At 39.8% G+C, this 15,890-nt stretch overlaps 1 protein-coding gene across 2 annotated transcripts; it reads right to left on the reverse strand.

Annotated features, from left to right (window-relative positions):
• Positions 1–235: 235 nt before the first annotated feature.
• On the reverse strand, positions 236–11,290 carry LOC102301842 (scavenger receptor cysteine-rich type 1 protein M130). 2 transcript variants are annotated; one of them, XM_005952495.3, is made up of 7 exons: positions 11,204–11,290; positions 6,171–6,200; positions 5,782–6,072; positions 4,859–5,164; positions 4,493–4,780; positions 3,217–3,522; positions 236–3,138 (listed from the first exon to the last, which is right to left on the reverse strand). In XM_005952495.3, the coding sequence occupies exons 1-7, from the start codon at positions 11,241–11,243 to the stop codon at positions 2,828–2,830; spliced, it is 1,572 nt and encodes a 523-aa protein (XP_005952557.1). In that variant the 5' UTR covers positions 11,244–11,290; the 3' UTR covers positions 236–2,827. The 2 variants fall into 2 exon arrangements, with proteins under 2 accessions (XP_005952557.1, XP_042073145.1); XM_042217211.1 differs by lacking the exon at positions 11,204–11,290 and adding an exon at positions 6,412–7,561.
• Positions 11,291–15,890: the final 4,600 nt, after the last annotated feature.

Consider the following 15,890-nt stretch of genomic DNA (forward strand, 5'->3'; position numbering starts at 1 on the left):
CATATCGCCCTGCTCTAATTGCTAATGTTGGTTGGCCCTGGCTATCTCCTGGTAAGTAGTTATAAGCATGCCTTTGCCGAGTACCTGATGTATTCAAAATGTATCTGGTACATTCTAGAATATTCTAAGGGCTATAAAATAATGTTAAACAGTAATGTATTGAGGACAAACTGAAATAATTTCAGTTGGAATTGATAACTGCAGTTGCGGTCTATTTAGGCTATTAGACTATTTATCTGAAGAATGGCTAAATTCAGCCGATTATTTGCTCCATGAGTCAGCTCCATATTAGCTCTGTTGACTCAGTTACTGATCTATGAAGATTAAGTTATTGAAATTATCACCTGTTTGAAAGTAAGGGGGGGAGAGGATTTCATATACGCTCAAATTTCAAATATGGTTACATCAAAATTGATAAGTGTGTAAATGTGAGACTGGTAGTTCAGTTGTCTTTAAGTGTGGTTGTGTGAGGTACTTGTGCCTAGTCAGTGTATTACCCATAGCAGACAGCCTTGTCGGGGTGGCTCTATCTCAGGTGGTACTCCATTACTAATTGGAAAGTTGGTGGTTAGATCCCAGTCTGCACACTAAATTTCCTTGGGCAAGATACTAACCCCAAATTGCTATCGGATGCATCCATCAGAGTATGAATGTGTGTGAATGTTAGATAGAAAAAAGTGCTGGTGTGAATGAGGCAAGTAAAGTAATGTGCTCTGAGTGCTCAGATAGAGTTGAAAAGCGCTATACATGAACTAGTCTATTTACCATCTTCCAGTTTACAGGTGCAACAACACAGCAAGAAGTAAGACTTGGTCTTTTTCACTACCTGGTCCTACACCCTCATTTTAGATTTCACACAATCTTCCCCATGAACTAATGATAAGTGAATGAATCAAAAATGGGGAGGGAAGGTGGGACACCAAAAGGAGAATGAACAGCTTATAGAGCCGGTGGGGAGGGTAACAGGGAACCAGATGGGACATGTTTGGAGGTGTAGTCCAACAGATAATTTATCTCCAATTCAATAGCTGGGGCCACATCCTCATTTAAGGTTTGACAGCATTTTAAGTGGATAACGCCAGATGGCTTGAACATGAATTGAGGCTGTAGTTAAGGAAAGGCCTGACAGGGGGATGGGAGCAGCTTTCGGCCGGGGCAGATACCCAAAAAAGGCATCCAGAAGTAGAGATGACTGTACGTAACAAAGATCAAAAATGGTTGCCTGGCTGGTTTATTTATTCTGAGTAAGGTAGTAGTTGACACTTGGAAGGGTTTGGAAACCAGTGGATTGGGAGCATCATCATCATCATCACTATGAAGTGCTGCCATGAGCACAGCAAGCAACAGGTGGTGATAAAACACAAATAATGAAAAAAATATTAGCCATTCAAAAGCCCCCAGTCATGGTGTATGGTGCAGTGTCTGGCATGACAAAATGGAGATACAGGTGCAGGCCTCTGATTTTGTGAGAAAAAAATCTCTGTTGTTGTCTGCCACACAGCAACACAAATACTGCGTTTCTGAAAATCTTCACCCAGGTTATGAAAATCTTTTTTGTTGATCCAAAATACTGTTTCATCCAAAATACTTTCATCCAGAATACTGGACGAAAGGCCAAAACACAAAGAAAGGAACATGTTTAAAAGAAAAATACCTGTGTACATGTGAATGTAACCTTAGTTTTGTCCTCTTTGCATCATTTAGGGAAAGTGATAAAACTTGTGACTCATACCCATGTTGATTTATTGATCATGACTGTTTTTCGTGTTGGTGAAAAAAAAGTGGATTTCTCTGCTCAATCCACAAATGCCAATTTTAAGATTTATAACCCTTTGTCCTTCTTTCACTAAAAAGAAGAGACAAAAACTAGATAATTAAGGAAACAACTTAGGGAGGGGAATTGTTAACTGAATTCAGTTTTATTCAAAGAAGGGTTCAGCGTTATGTAACAATGGCTGGAGCTGTACTTTTTGTTTGTTGTTGTATTTAGTAATGGTAGTCATTTAAAGATTTCTAGCTCTGATCTTTTTTTATTGTGCTTTGCTCCAACGCTCCTATAAACCTACAATTGGTCCAGTATTTTTTGCATTGCTGTAAAATAATGACATAAATGCTGCAGGTAGAGCAGGAGGAACAGTATGATCTGTGGGTAGGATTAGGGCAGGGGTAGGCAACGCCAGACCTCAAGGGTAGGGTTACGGTTAGGATTTCCTGCAGGTTTTAGATGTGTCCTTGGTCCAACATAGCTGATTCAAATTGCTGATTTACCTCCTCAACGTGTCGCATAGTTCTCCAGATGCCTGCTAATAAACTAATCCTTTTATTCAGGTGTGATGACCCAGGGGGATATCTAAAACCTGCAGGACACCGGCTCTTGAGGCTTGGAGTTGCCTACACCTGGATTAGAGACACCTGCCACTATCATGTTAACAAGAACTAATTTCTATTGAGTAGTTCCAGCCAACTGTACCATCACTGATGCCTCATCTCAAATGATGTCTCATCATTTGTTCCTGTATCTCCCACCTCGTCTTGTCTGTTCAGTTTCTTGGTCCAGTTCACAAATCTCCACTTCCATATCAGCCCATGCCCTAAGTTCACCTTTCTAGACCTAGCTGTGATTTGTGTTAGCATAGTTGCTGTTCGAGCACATTACTTCATAAACTGTAATCAGCAACTAAAAAAACTGTTAGGCTGAAAGAGTCCTTTCAGACTGGTCAGAGGTTCCTTCAGAGTACTTCTAAATGTCAGCCTTCATGATGGCTGGAGACAGTCAGCTGCTATTCCTGCTACTGTGTATGTTAACCTGCTACATTACCGTCTTAAATTATGTCATACATATTTTACCTGAGCAGGTGATGTTCAGGATGAAGGTATGGTAACTTGATGCTGTACAGTCCTTCAGTGCAGATCTGACGTGAACACAATCATATTTGATCCACCATGCAGGTCTCTTTAAAGACTCATGTCTTGAGTCAACAGAAACAGCAGAGCCACAGTCCAGATGTTTACACACAAAAGCTGCATCTTTCAGCGTCCAGCTAAAGGCACACACTGGTCTCCACTCTCCCAGATGTCTCAGCTCCATCATGCCCTCACAGTTATTGGCTCCTCCCACCAACCTGACATCATCAGGCTCTGAACAGAAAGCAGAGAGTCATCAGTAAAAGAATAAAGTGAGTTTGAACCACATCAAAGCTGCAGCTCCTCTTCTACCTGAGCAGGTGAGTCCAACAGCTTTGCCAGGTGAGCAGCTGTTTCTAGCTGAGCCTGAGCTTCTACAGTCCAGGAGAGCAGACTCATGGCCTCCACACTGGAACTCTTTGCTCCACACTGGAGCCTCCACTTCTTCATAGAGCACCCCTTGGAGGACCGATGGAGGCCCACAGCCGAGCTCCCTACAGACCACCTCTGCATCCTGCTTGTCAAAGTCAGCTTCACACACTGAGGACCAGCTCTGGTCAGACTTCACCTCCAGTCTGCCTGAACACAGACTGGAACCATTCAGCAGCCTGACAGAGTCTGGAGACATCAGAGAAGATCAAACAGAGAGATCAGAGACAGCAGACACACAAGAAAAAGATGGCAGCAAACAACTATTCACTGAGTCAAACTCAGCACAACTCAACATGACTTCATCATTAACAACAGAACTCATCTTTAAAATTACATTCAGCTTATTTTATTTCTTCAGAAGCAGGTCAAAACACTTTTAACTGTAATGTGAAAATATGCAATCGGGCAATGTCTTGTAAGAGGAGGAACTGAAATTATTAGCTTTTAAACCTCTGATATGTTCGTTTTCAAATTCTTTGAATTTTTTTGGTAACTTGTAACTGTAAAAATGATAGTTCATAGAGGCATGATCAGTGGTGTGATTATTTAGAAGACCAGTCTCTCCATTTTCTTCCATCCATTCGGTTCAGATTTCTGAGAGGGCGGAGCCTATACCAACAGTCATGGTCAAAGGAAGCTAAATCTTGAACAGGATACAGTGTTAAAAGAGGCATCCCTGCGCATGATAACACCTATGGCTACTTTCAAATCACCAATCAATCTAACACATGTTAAATTTTATTTATACAGTGCCAAATCATGATGTCAGTCACCTCAAGGATGTTTATGTTGTAAGCTACACCCTACAATAATATAGAGAAAACAGAGAAAAGCTCAGCAATCATATGACCCTTATAAACAAGCACTATGGTTACAGTGGGAAGGAAAAAACTCCCTTTTCAGAGGAAGAAATCTCCTGCAGAGAGGTGTGCAAACACATAATAAGTGAAGAAAAAACACCTGTTAAAAGGGAGTTTTTTTCCTTCCCACTGTCACCACAGTGCTTGCTTATAAGGGTCATATGATTGCTGAGCCTTTCTCTGTATTATTGTAGGGTCATTACCTTACAATATAAAGCATAGCTCCTGTTGTGACTTGGCTGTATGTAAATAAAATTGAATTGATCTGATTTGAATAACAACAAAAATATATTTACCTGCGCAGGTAAGATTCAGGATGGGGTTGTAGTAACCCGATGTTGTGCACTCTCTCAGAGTAGATCTGGACTGAACACAGTCAGGTTTGATCCTCCAGCTAAATTCTAATGATGACTTGGTGTGTTGTAAAGAAACAGCAGAACCACAGTCCAGATGTTCACAAATAGGAGCTGCATCTTTCAGCGTCCAGCCAAACTCAAACATTGGTCTCCACTCTCCCAGATGTTTCAGCTCCAGTGTACCTGCACAGCGACTGGCTCCTCCCGCCAACCTGACATCATCAGGCTCTGAACAGAAATCAGAGTGTCATCAGTGAAAGAGTAAAGTGAGTTTGAACCACATCAAAGCAGCAGCTCCTCTTCTACCTGAGCAGGTGAGTCCAACAGCTTTGCCAGGTGAGCAGCTGTTTCTAGCTGAGCCTGAGCTTCTACAGTCCAGGAGAGCAGACTCATGGCCTCCACACTGGAACTCTTTGCTCCACACTGGAGCCTCCACTTCTCCATAGAGCGCCCCCTGGAGGACTGAAGGAGGCCCACAGCCGAGCTCCCTACAGACCACCTCTGCATCCTGCTGGTCAAAGTCAGCTTCACACACTGAGGACCAGCTCTGGTCAGACTTCACCTCCAGTCTGCCTGAACACAGACTGGAACCATTCAGCAGCCTGACAGAGTCTGGAGACATCAGAGAAGATCAAACAGAGAGATCAGAGACAGCAGACACACAAGAAAAAGATGGCAGCAAACAACTATTCACTGACTCAAACTCAGCACAATTCTGATTAGACTTCATCATTAACATGCATTACATGTTGACAATGTTCAAAACTTGCTTCTTTTTATTCTTAATGATATTAGCCTCTTATGACTTTACGTATTCCATTTTTTTTATACTCAAATCTGCCTTGTAGCTCCTTTTTTACTTGGATGTGTTCATTTATACTTTGGACTGGAAACATAGCCTCTATCTTTGATTTTAGTGTGTTTTCAAACACACATGGAGCAGACCTCCACAGTAGACAGGTCACAACAATCAGATGCTGCTTGTCAGCAAAGACTTTCTACAGTCTGGGTGTGTACAATGGGATTTGTTGTAATTAGTGGATAGCATGTTTTTGTTGTTTGTCATGGATAAGAAGGTACTGATGGGACACGGTGGTTCAGAAAACTGAAAGAGACCTTTGAGAGAGGTGGTTGGTCCAGATGAATCCTAAAGTTTTCTCTGTTGTGACTCCTGAGAAGCTGATGTGAACGTGTTGCACTTATGACACGCTTTATACTTATAGGCTCACCTGCACAGGTGACATTGGTGATGACAGAAGATGAATCTGATGTTACACAATCTCTCACAGCAGATCCAGACTGAATACATTCAGTTTTCATTTCCCACACAGGTGTGTTTGTGGTCTCAAATCTCCATTCTACAGAAACAGCAGAGCCACAGTCCAGCAGTTGGCAGACAACATCTGCATGTTTCAGGGTCCAAGCATAACCATCTACTATTCTCCACTCTCCCAGATGTTTCAGCTCCAGTGTTCCTGCACAGTGACTGGCTCCTCCCACCAACCTGACATCATCAGACTCTGAACAGAAAGCACAGAGTCATCAGTAAAGAAGTTAATTGACTTCTGAAAAGTAAAGTTATCTGCTGCTTCTGTGAGTATTTGATTTCTGCATTTACCTGAGTTATGTTTTTCTTCAGCCTGGACTCCTGAAAAGAACATTAGAGAAAAAAGTTGCCATTTTAAAGCAGGACTCTGGACTCGTTTTACCAGTCTGACTTGTAAAACAAGAAGTCACAAATCAACATTGCAGTTTTTAAAGACTTCATGGATCAGTCCATTCTGGTCCTCATTGCTTAAAGTAATCTTGTTTTGTCAAAACTATCGGTGTGTCAAAAGCACAATATGATGATGATATACCTGGAGAAGATGTTCCATTTTTCAGCATGAAGGGTTACTATTACAAAAAGTGAACCTGTGATAAAATGGGTGAAGTGAAACAGAATCAAATATAAAAACAGAGTAAATAAAATAAAAAAAATCAATCAATCAATAAACTTTATTGATCCCAAAGGTTGGCCACGAAGGAAATTGAGTTAGGGCTGCTGGCCTTATGCTGCTGCCATCTCAAACCAGTGCAAAAACACAAAGATCCAAATAAATCAGCAGCTTATGGCATCATATTAGAATTTGCAGAAGGACCCTAACCTTCAATCTAACCCTTATTAGCAGCCAGTATAACTATCATTACTGATTGCACATGTATCCACAGCTGAAGAGTAATGATTGCGCGGTTTTCTTGAGCAATGCAGCTGGCAAACCACACTGGGATATAGTATGTCTGTGTTGTGCCCTTAAACAGGGGAAATAGTGAGGAGAGGTGAAAGAAAGGCACAGACACGCAGCTCTCACTCTCACTCGTCTGTATTGAGTGAAGGAGGAAGCGCGCGAACCCACCTACTGGAGCCCTGAGGCATTAACAATGGATCGACACACAATCAACCCAGGCAAAACTTTCACTACTTATCTCCCTCTATATTCCCACTGCATATTCTATTTGAAAACAGTCAAAGCAACAAATAAAACATTAATAAGGGCATGACATGAAATGTAAGGAACAGAGATGTACAACTTCAAAACTAATCAAATTTATGATCCACCACATCTGCACTCTTATCCTTATGAAACAGAGAGTAGATGTATTTGAATTAAGTCTGCACGCTTAAAGAAGTCCAGATGCTTTTCTTTCCAAGCTCCTTAGACCACCAATAAAATATATAATTATGAGTTAAGAGCACAAAATGTTAACTGAAAATGTGTAGACTTTAACCTTTTCATGGAATATTCTCTGGTATCTAAACAAACATTTAATTAAATTCCATTTTATTTATATAGCTCACATTCTACTTCTAAATACTCTAGGAACACCAAGTAAGCCTGCAATGTGAGAGTGAAGAGCTCTAATGGAGTGATATGGTACTACAAGGTCATTAAGATAAGATGGGGCCTGATTATTTAAGACCTTGTATGTGAGGAGCAGGATTTTGAATTCAATTCTGGATTTAACAGGAAGCCAATGAAGGGAAGCCAAAACAGGAGAAATATGCTCTCTCTTTCTAGTCCCTGTCAGGACTCTTGCTGCAGCATTTTGGATTAGCTGAAGGCTTTTCAGTGAGTTTTTTGGACATCCTGATAATAATGAATTACAGTAGTCCAGCCTGGAAGTAATAAATGCATGAACTAGTTTTTCAGCGTCACTCTGAGACAGGATATTTCTAATTTTAGAGATGTTGCGCAAATGGAAGAAAGCAGTCTTACATATTTGTTTAATATGTGCGTTGAAGGACATGTCCTGGTCAAAAATGACTCCAAGGTTCCTCACCGCGTTACTGGAGGCCAAGGTAATGCCATCCAGAGTAAGAATCTGGTTAGATACCATATTTCTAAGATTTTCAGGGCCGAGTACAATAACCTCAGTTTTATCTGAATTAAGAAGCAGAAAGTTAGCGGCCATCCAGGTCTTTATGTCTTTAAGACATTCCTGCAGTTTAACTAATTGGTGTGTGTTATCTGGCTTCATGGACAGATAGAGCTGGGTGTCATCTGCATAGCAGTGAAAATTTTATGCTATGTCTTCTAATGATGCTGCCTAAGGGAAGCATGTATAATGTAAACAGAATTGGTCCTAGCACTGAACCCTGTGGAACTCCATAATTAACCTCAGTGTGTGAAGAGGACTCTCCATTTACATGACAAATTGAGTCTATTAGATAGATATGATACAAACCACTGCAGCGCAGTACCTGTAATACCTACAGCATGTTCTAATCGCTCTAATAGGATATTATGGTCGACAGTATCGAACGCTGCACTGAGGTCTAGCAGGACAAGCACAGAGATGAGTCCACTGTCAGAGGCCATAAGAAGATCATTTGTAACCTTCACTAAAGCTGTTTCTGTGCTGTGATGAGCTCTGAAACCTGACTGAAACTCTTCAAATAAACCATTCCTCTGCAGATGATCTGTTAGCTGTTTGACAACTACTCTTTTCAAGGAAGGTTGAGATTGGCCTATAATTAGCTAAGACTGCTGGGTCTAGAGATGGCTTTTTAAGTAACGATTTACCTATTGCCAGTTTGAAGACCTGTGGTACATTCTAGGACAGTATATATGAAAAATGACATCCTCTTACTGGATGAAATCACTAAGTTTAATTTCTGGGCACTATCCCAGAATGCTGGATGATATTGATGTTTCTTTGTAAATGAGTTATTTTCTTGGGTTCAATGATTACATGTCAGCCCTCTTTCTTCTTTTTCTTACAGTGGGCTGGTTCTTTTTTTTTCCAACATCAAATTTATTTTTAAATAATTTCTTTCACTGAGCCAGGCTAATTGTCCCATTAGAAACAATATTCATCACCCCTGTTATTTCAGCCCAAGCCTCATCTTTAAAAGGTGTTTAACATCTGTCACTTAAGTGGAGACACTTAAGGGAGCTGTCCCTTTTCCATTTACACACTCTTATTTAAATTCATTAAGTTGCACTTTCTCCTTTTTTCTTCTGTTAGGGGTGAAGTCTCTTCAATTGGTAAACTTGTTTTCTTATACAGAGAAATGGGGGCATGGTATTATGCTGACTGCAGGCATCTGATCTGATTCACTGACTTCATTATCCTGAATGTAATTTTGTATATTTGCAGATTTTTTTTGCCCTGCAAGTTAGGAGCTTTATATATATATATATATATATATATATATAATGAGCCCTAATGATAGCATGTATAATATTCTGCTTGTGAACAGAACAAAAACAAAAATATTGACAAAAAAATATTGACAGCAAAATTATTAAAGTTATGCAATACTCTTAACAGTAAGCTGAAGAAATGTATGTCCCTCTGTTTCTCTCTATCTATCTTGTTTTCAGTTCACATTTCTGCTCTTCTATCTGTTAATCAGAGCACAATTATAATCATGTATGAGTACATCATGTAACTGACAGTTTATAACAGGATAATGCTGGAAAAAGTGTATGGATGAAACTCGCAGGCTTGCTCCGGCGAGCGCTCGACGTTGACCGTGTATGCTTTTACTTCCTTGAAAGTAAAATAAATGCTACTCTGGGCATCTCACTTCACAAGGGAAGTTTTCTAAAACATGTGAAACAGCCACTGTCACAAAATGAGGAGCATGTTCTTGAAAATGTTTCACAATAAAAGCCTTATTGTGAAATGAGGAGTTTCTGATGAAAACAGGAAGTACATGTTATCACTGTAGTTTAATAACACACATATATATTCTATTTTATTTATGGTAAATAGACTGTTTCTTTTAAACCACTTTCTACCCTAACTGAGCACTCAAAGTGCTTTTGTACAACTTGCTTCATTCACTCAAGAACATTTTTCTATATAAATGCTTTCTATCTAACATTCATGATTTTACAGTGAGAGAAACAATCAGAGAGGAACCTGGGGTTAGTATCTTGGCCAAGGATATTTGGCATGCAGACTGCAGCAGACGTGGATCAAACCACCAGCCTTCCAATTAATAGGCGACTTGTTCTAACACCTGAGCCACAGCCACAACAGGCCAATTCACAACAATAGTCTTCTCAAGGTTCTTTCTATTTTTAAATTAAAAAAAAAATACAATTTGATTTAATAGGATAACGGCTATATTATTGTAGAAGGTCACAAACAACCTGATGATTTCCTCTGAGCAGCACACTGCAATGGTGGCAAGGAAGAGCTCTACTTTAACCTCTATTACAGTGAGTCTTGTTTTTTTTTAATTCCATCATTTTCATATATATAAGAAGTCTAGACGTGATGGGGCTATGCTTCCCTCTTTGGGCTCTAAAATATAGTAGACGTAGTTCGTTCATTCATTCAAAGTGGAGTTGTTAGTGAGGAGGCGTTAAGTCTGCTGTGTAGTGGATAACACAGTACAGTTTAGAATAGAATAATCCTTTAATTGTCCCACAAGGGGAAATTTGGTTGTAACAGCAGCCAGAAAGACAGAAAGTTTGGGCTCCTCTCTGATTGTTAGAGGCTAGAATCAGCTCCAGCTGGTGGAAACAGTCTTTAGGTGTGTTCAGCTGGTTATTCAGAGTGAGCTTTACAGAGACATTAGAGTTTCTTGAGTTATTTTTGTTCATGAGTAAAGGAACTGTGACTCATCATCATCAGTGAAGAAGTCCGACAGTGAGTGCTGCTGCACAGAGATCATCACTGAATATTGACCCGTCTGACAAAACAACTCACAAGTGACTGTCAATATATTAAAATATGGCTTTGATTTGACAAAGTCTGAAGGATTCTTTTTTTTTTTTTGCCTGTCCCGTTTGGTTCTTTTGCCATCGGAATTATTGTCTAAAGGTGAAGAAAGATACCCAACGGATTTACTTTACCAAGTGGACCATCCCAGCCTTGCCGTAATGGTCTATTTGATTCACCTTTTATTGTTTATTTTATTTTATTTTCACTTGCTAGATACGGGACAGACTTGACTGGGGAAAAGAAAGAGGGAATGAAAAACAGCGGGGATAAAGGGCAAAAAACAAAAACCAACAAAATAAGCAGACAAAAAATACATATATCAATCACCTGGATCACCTGGATCACCTGGATCACCTGTCTGAAGTCTGAAAGATTCTAACTAGAAGGTGTTTTTCAAAACTGAACTGTGTGTGTGTGCAGGTGTCCTACCTGAGCTCCACAGGAGAAGCAGCACTAATAGGTGATCCATGTCCAGCTGTACGTCTCTCTGCTCTGACCATCATGTGCTGTCCTCAGTATATTTCTGCTAACAGGAAGGGGCGGGATGGTGGGATGGATGGTTGGTTGGTTGTGTGAGCTCTGCTGGAGGTCACTCCACTGTGACCTTTCTTGAACTCTGTGTTCCATCACATCAGCCTTTTCCTCGGCTGAATTCTTCAGAGTCTTATTGAACATATTGTTTAGTAAAAGACCAAATATCCTGTATCCAGGTACATGATTTTTTTTATGCTATAAATTCTCATCTGTTCGGACTTTATGGCACCAGCCAAGCTTCAAATGCTTATAATGACCAGCAGCTAGAATCATATGTACTCATGACATGAATAACAGTTTGAACATGTTATTTTTAGATGTATAAAAGTCAAGTAGGTTTTGACCCAGAAGGACTCTGGTTAATATATGTGTAAAACTATGTTTTAGTTTGTTTCACTGATTCCTATTTTTGGACAGAAGTATAGAGGTGATGAGCAGAATCTATCATTCTGAAATCAGGTCTTTTTTTCTGTCCATCAGACATGCTGTCCATCAACAGCACATCTAAAACCACACCAACATCCCACAGAGTAGTCACAGCCTGTACAGCGGAAGCAGGCAGCAGTAACTGATGCTGGAAATCTGTCATTCGCATTAAATTCACATCATTTTATCAACAACACCAAAAACTAAATTATGCTGGCAACAAACTATTTCTACAAATGTAAAATCTTAGATGACATTTTCCAAATGTTTGCTGAAGGTGGGATTAAAAGCAGTTCTAAGAGGAAAAAAGTCACCACATTTTATATTCCATAATTTCTCTTCCCTGTTGAAGATAAAAGCCCAGATGGAGCTGTAAATTACCAGTGTTCATGAAAAAATCCAGAAATTTTAACTCATGTTATCTGATAACATCTTTATTTCTCTACTGCAGGACAAATGTACGAGAATGTTAAGACAGTGTGTTCTGATAATAGGGTTAAAACTGAAAATGGATGAAGGGCTGAAGTGCAAACTTTTCTTTATGACTCAGAAGAAGAAGATGAGAGAAGCTGTTTTATTATTTAAACAGCTATAACAATAAAAAACACAACCTGTATTAAAATAACAAATATAGTTAAAGTGAAATTAGTAATAATTAATAAGAAAAAAGGAACCAAATTACATGCAGTTACTGTGGTATGAAGCAAGCATAATTATCTATGCTTATGACAGCAGAACTGAAACAAAAACCATAAAAACCTGCTAAAGGAAGCCGTTTCGGGTCATATAAATAGCACAGATAAATTATTAAATGACTTTTCAAAAATAGTGAAGCTCATAGAGAAGGTTAGACAGCATTCACCAGTTCCTCGTCCTTCCATCTTGACCTCTAATCGCTGATGAAAGGAAAAGGCGCTGCCTGAATTTATCCTGCTTCCTCCTGCAGATTTTGCTTCCTCTTAAAATTTATGATGCCTCATTAGCCTCTTCACACACTGTTAGAGCACTTTATCTGCATTCACACACTCTGACAGTTCAGTACTCTCCAGCCAATGCTTCAGCATGCATACTCGAGGAGGCAAGGATCAAACAACTAACTTTCCCATTAGTTGATGACCCACTCCACCTCCTGAGCCACAGACACCCGAAAACTCACTGCTGTTTATTCTGCACCACCTTCTGTGTTCAACAAAACTGGTGTGAGGCAGTAAATCACAGCAGACTGATGAGCAGGAGGCACAGAGGAGAAAAGAGCTAAAGGAGGAGAAAACTGAGATTAAAGAAGAACATCAGGGTTCACCTCAATTCAGCCGATCACAGTGTGTAATAAAAGAGGAGTTAATACAACAGCTGATCAAACAAAATGACTTCATTTGAAGGTGACGTCAGTTAAATATGATCTGTTTACAGCCACTGCTCTGCTTCATGATCTCAAACATAATACGAGTATAACGATCCACATCCTTTTAATAAAATCATTTGAATACAAATAAGACAAGAATTCAAAGAAACTATACTCATTGCATCTCACACACAGGAAAGACTAAGTGTGATGATTCAGTTAATTGCACATATTTATGAAGTCCTCCTTGTGTTCTTTTTTTTGTCATCTTTCGAAAATCACTGAAAAAAACGTCTGCAACAAACATAGCTGTGGATGCTGATTACATCTCTTAGTAACCAAAACATCTGTCGTGATGGAAGAAGACGATTAGGATCTGATCTGGGGCTGACAAACAGGAAGGACACAGGAATCAAAAAGAAGGACAGGCAGTGAAGATAGAACCAGGAAGGATCATGGACCTCACAGGGCCCTAAAAACAGCAGAGTCACAGACCCGACTTAGACAAGAAGACTCACAGGACTCCAACTGAAATGGGAAACCTGTGAAAGAAAGCTCATGACAGGCCCACCCTGCATCACAAAACCCAGATCATGCTCCAGAACCTCACTGTACCTCCCCTGAACCAGCAGCAGAAGATCCAGAGCTAATTATCACCCATCCTTCAGACATCACCGAGGAAACCAACGAGAGGAGCTGGAGGTTAGATCACACAGGAATATTAAAAAGCTGAAGAATAAGAAATATATGAAGCTGAAAGTCTGTATGCATAAAAGTTTAAACTTATAATGAAGTGACTGTAAATCGATTGTTTCCATAATCTCATGATTAAATTAGGATTTAGTTCAAGAGTAAACTTATGATGAAGAATCAACACATAAGGTTTTGCTGACAACACGTTTAAAGAGATGTTGATATTTGGTATCTTCAAGGTTCAAGGTTCTTTATTTGTCACATGCATAGTTATACAAGTATAACACACAGTGAAATGTAGCCTGACACGCTCCTCGACATGTGCAAAAATGGGGGGGGGGGGGGGGAGGAAGAACAATATATATATATATATATATATATATATATATATATATATATATATATATATATATATATATATATATATATATATATATCTATATATAGTATATACATGGGTGAATGTGCAGTAGTAGCAGCAAGCAGGTGAATTCTGTACATTAATATGAATAGACATCTGACTATTTTACAGGATAGACAATATAAACATATTTAAAATTAAAGGAATTGAAATGTACATTGTGCCTTGGTTTAGTGTCTGGAAGAGTCCTGACTCAGTCAATTATAGATGATGTGAGAGGGCGGGTGTGTGTGTTTAGGGCACGGATGGCTTGGGGATAGAAGCTCCTCTTGAGTCTCTCTGTCCTTGCCCGGAAGATGCGGAACCTTCTACCAGATTGCAGAAGTTGGAACAGTTTGTCTGTCTGTGGAAAATGAAAATGAAGAAATGAAAGACGTGTGGAAAGTACCAAGTGGATCAAACACACTGATGGCTGGAAAGGAAAAGGAAGTTCTTAAAATAAAATCAATCTTTCATCACGAGTCAGCAAGACTTTAATTTAAATGTGTGGAAAACTTAAAGATGAGAACTGTTTGTATCTGTGACGGTAAAACTTATAATCTGAGGAAGTCTCAAGTTTCATTTGTACTGAAACTGTTCTCTGATTGTAAATGTGGGTTCAGTAGAAACCAGTCTTTGTTTTTACAAATGAGAAGTTCATCTGGGTTTGAGACAAGCTCCTCGGAGGTCGTCTTCTGCTCCTTCAGGTGCACAAAGACTGAAGTTACAGTAAACCAGCTCAGTGTTCTCAGGTGTGCTCGGCTTCTGCCCCCTGCAGGCCTGGAGAGACATGACAGCACAGATCAGACTGATTGGATTGGTTCGTTCTCATTTTTGTGATTTTCTGAGAAGATCTGTGACCCAGAGTAAAACTCTTATATAAATTAGTGAATGACACTGACAATGACAAGTGTGGAGATACTAATGAACCCCAGCTGAACTGTTCTGTTCAAATCTGTGGCCCAGAGTTGCTGCTGGACACCAGCAGAAAGCTGTGAATCTGAAGGAGGAGAAGCTTCAGGCTGCTGGAGACAGCCTGCTGCTAGACTACCTGGTGTGTGTGTCACAGTGGTGGTATAAAGTATATATATGAAATCTACTCAATAGCCACTTCAGCAACTCAATGCATTTAGTCATGTAAACAAGATGACCTGTTGAAGTTCAAACTGAACATCAGAATGTGGAAGAAAGGTGATTAAAAATGTTTTCATTTTATAAGACAACATGCAAAAGATGAAGTTTCTAAATACTTTCTGAAGCTTTTGAGCTCCATCTTTGTAGGTCTGTCTTTGAAAGTGTTACAGTGCATCACTAAGAAACAACCCACAAAACAATCAAAGCTAAAACATAAAACTTGTTATAAAAAAACCCCAAACAGGCTTTAATCTGTAGGGCAGCTGTTCCCCTCCACCCCATCACCCCTCCTCAGATCACCTGTCGTTCATCAGCTCTCTACATAAGGACCAGCACAGCCATCTAGACTCTGCCAGATTATTAGCTCTCTCCGTGTGGTAAACAAGCTAGTTTGGTTTTGCTCTTTTCCCTTTCTCTTGCAACTAAGGCTTTTTTACAGTTATTTTCTGGATAACATCACTGTGGCGAAGGTGTGGTCTTGGGCCTGCTGCAGAAGCAGGAAAGAGCAGGTGTGCTAAACTGGATTGATGAATGGCAACTATTTTTATGTCATGCAGTGAGACGGAGAGGGTAGTGTGAGAGTTGCA

Source organism: Haplochromis burtoni, unplaced genomic scaffold (genome assembly GCF_018398535.1).
Source record: "Haplochromis burtoni strain Fernald_Lab_line unplaced genomic scaffold, NCSU_Asbu1 Contig_1691, whole genome shotgun sequence".
Lineage (NCBI taxonomy): Eukaryota > Metazoa > Chordata > Actinopteri > Cichliformes > Cichlidae > Haplochromis > Haplochromis burtoni.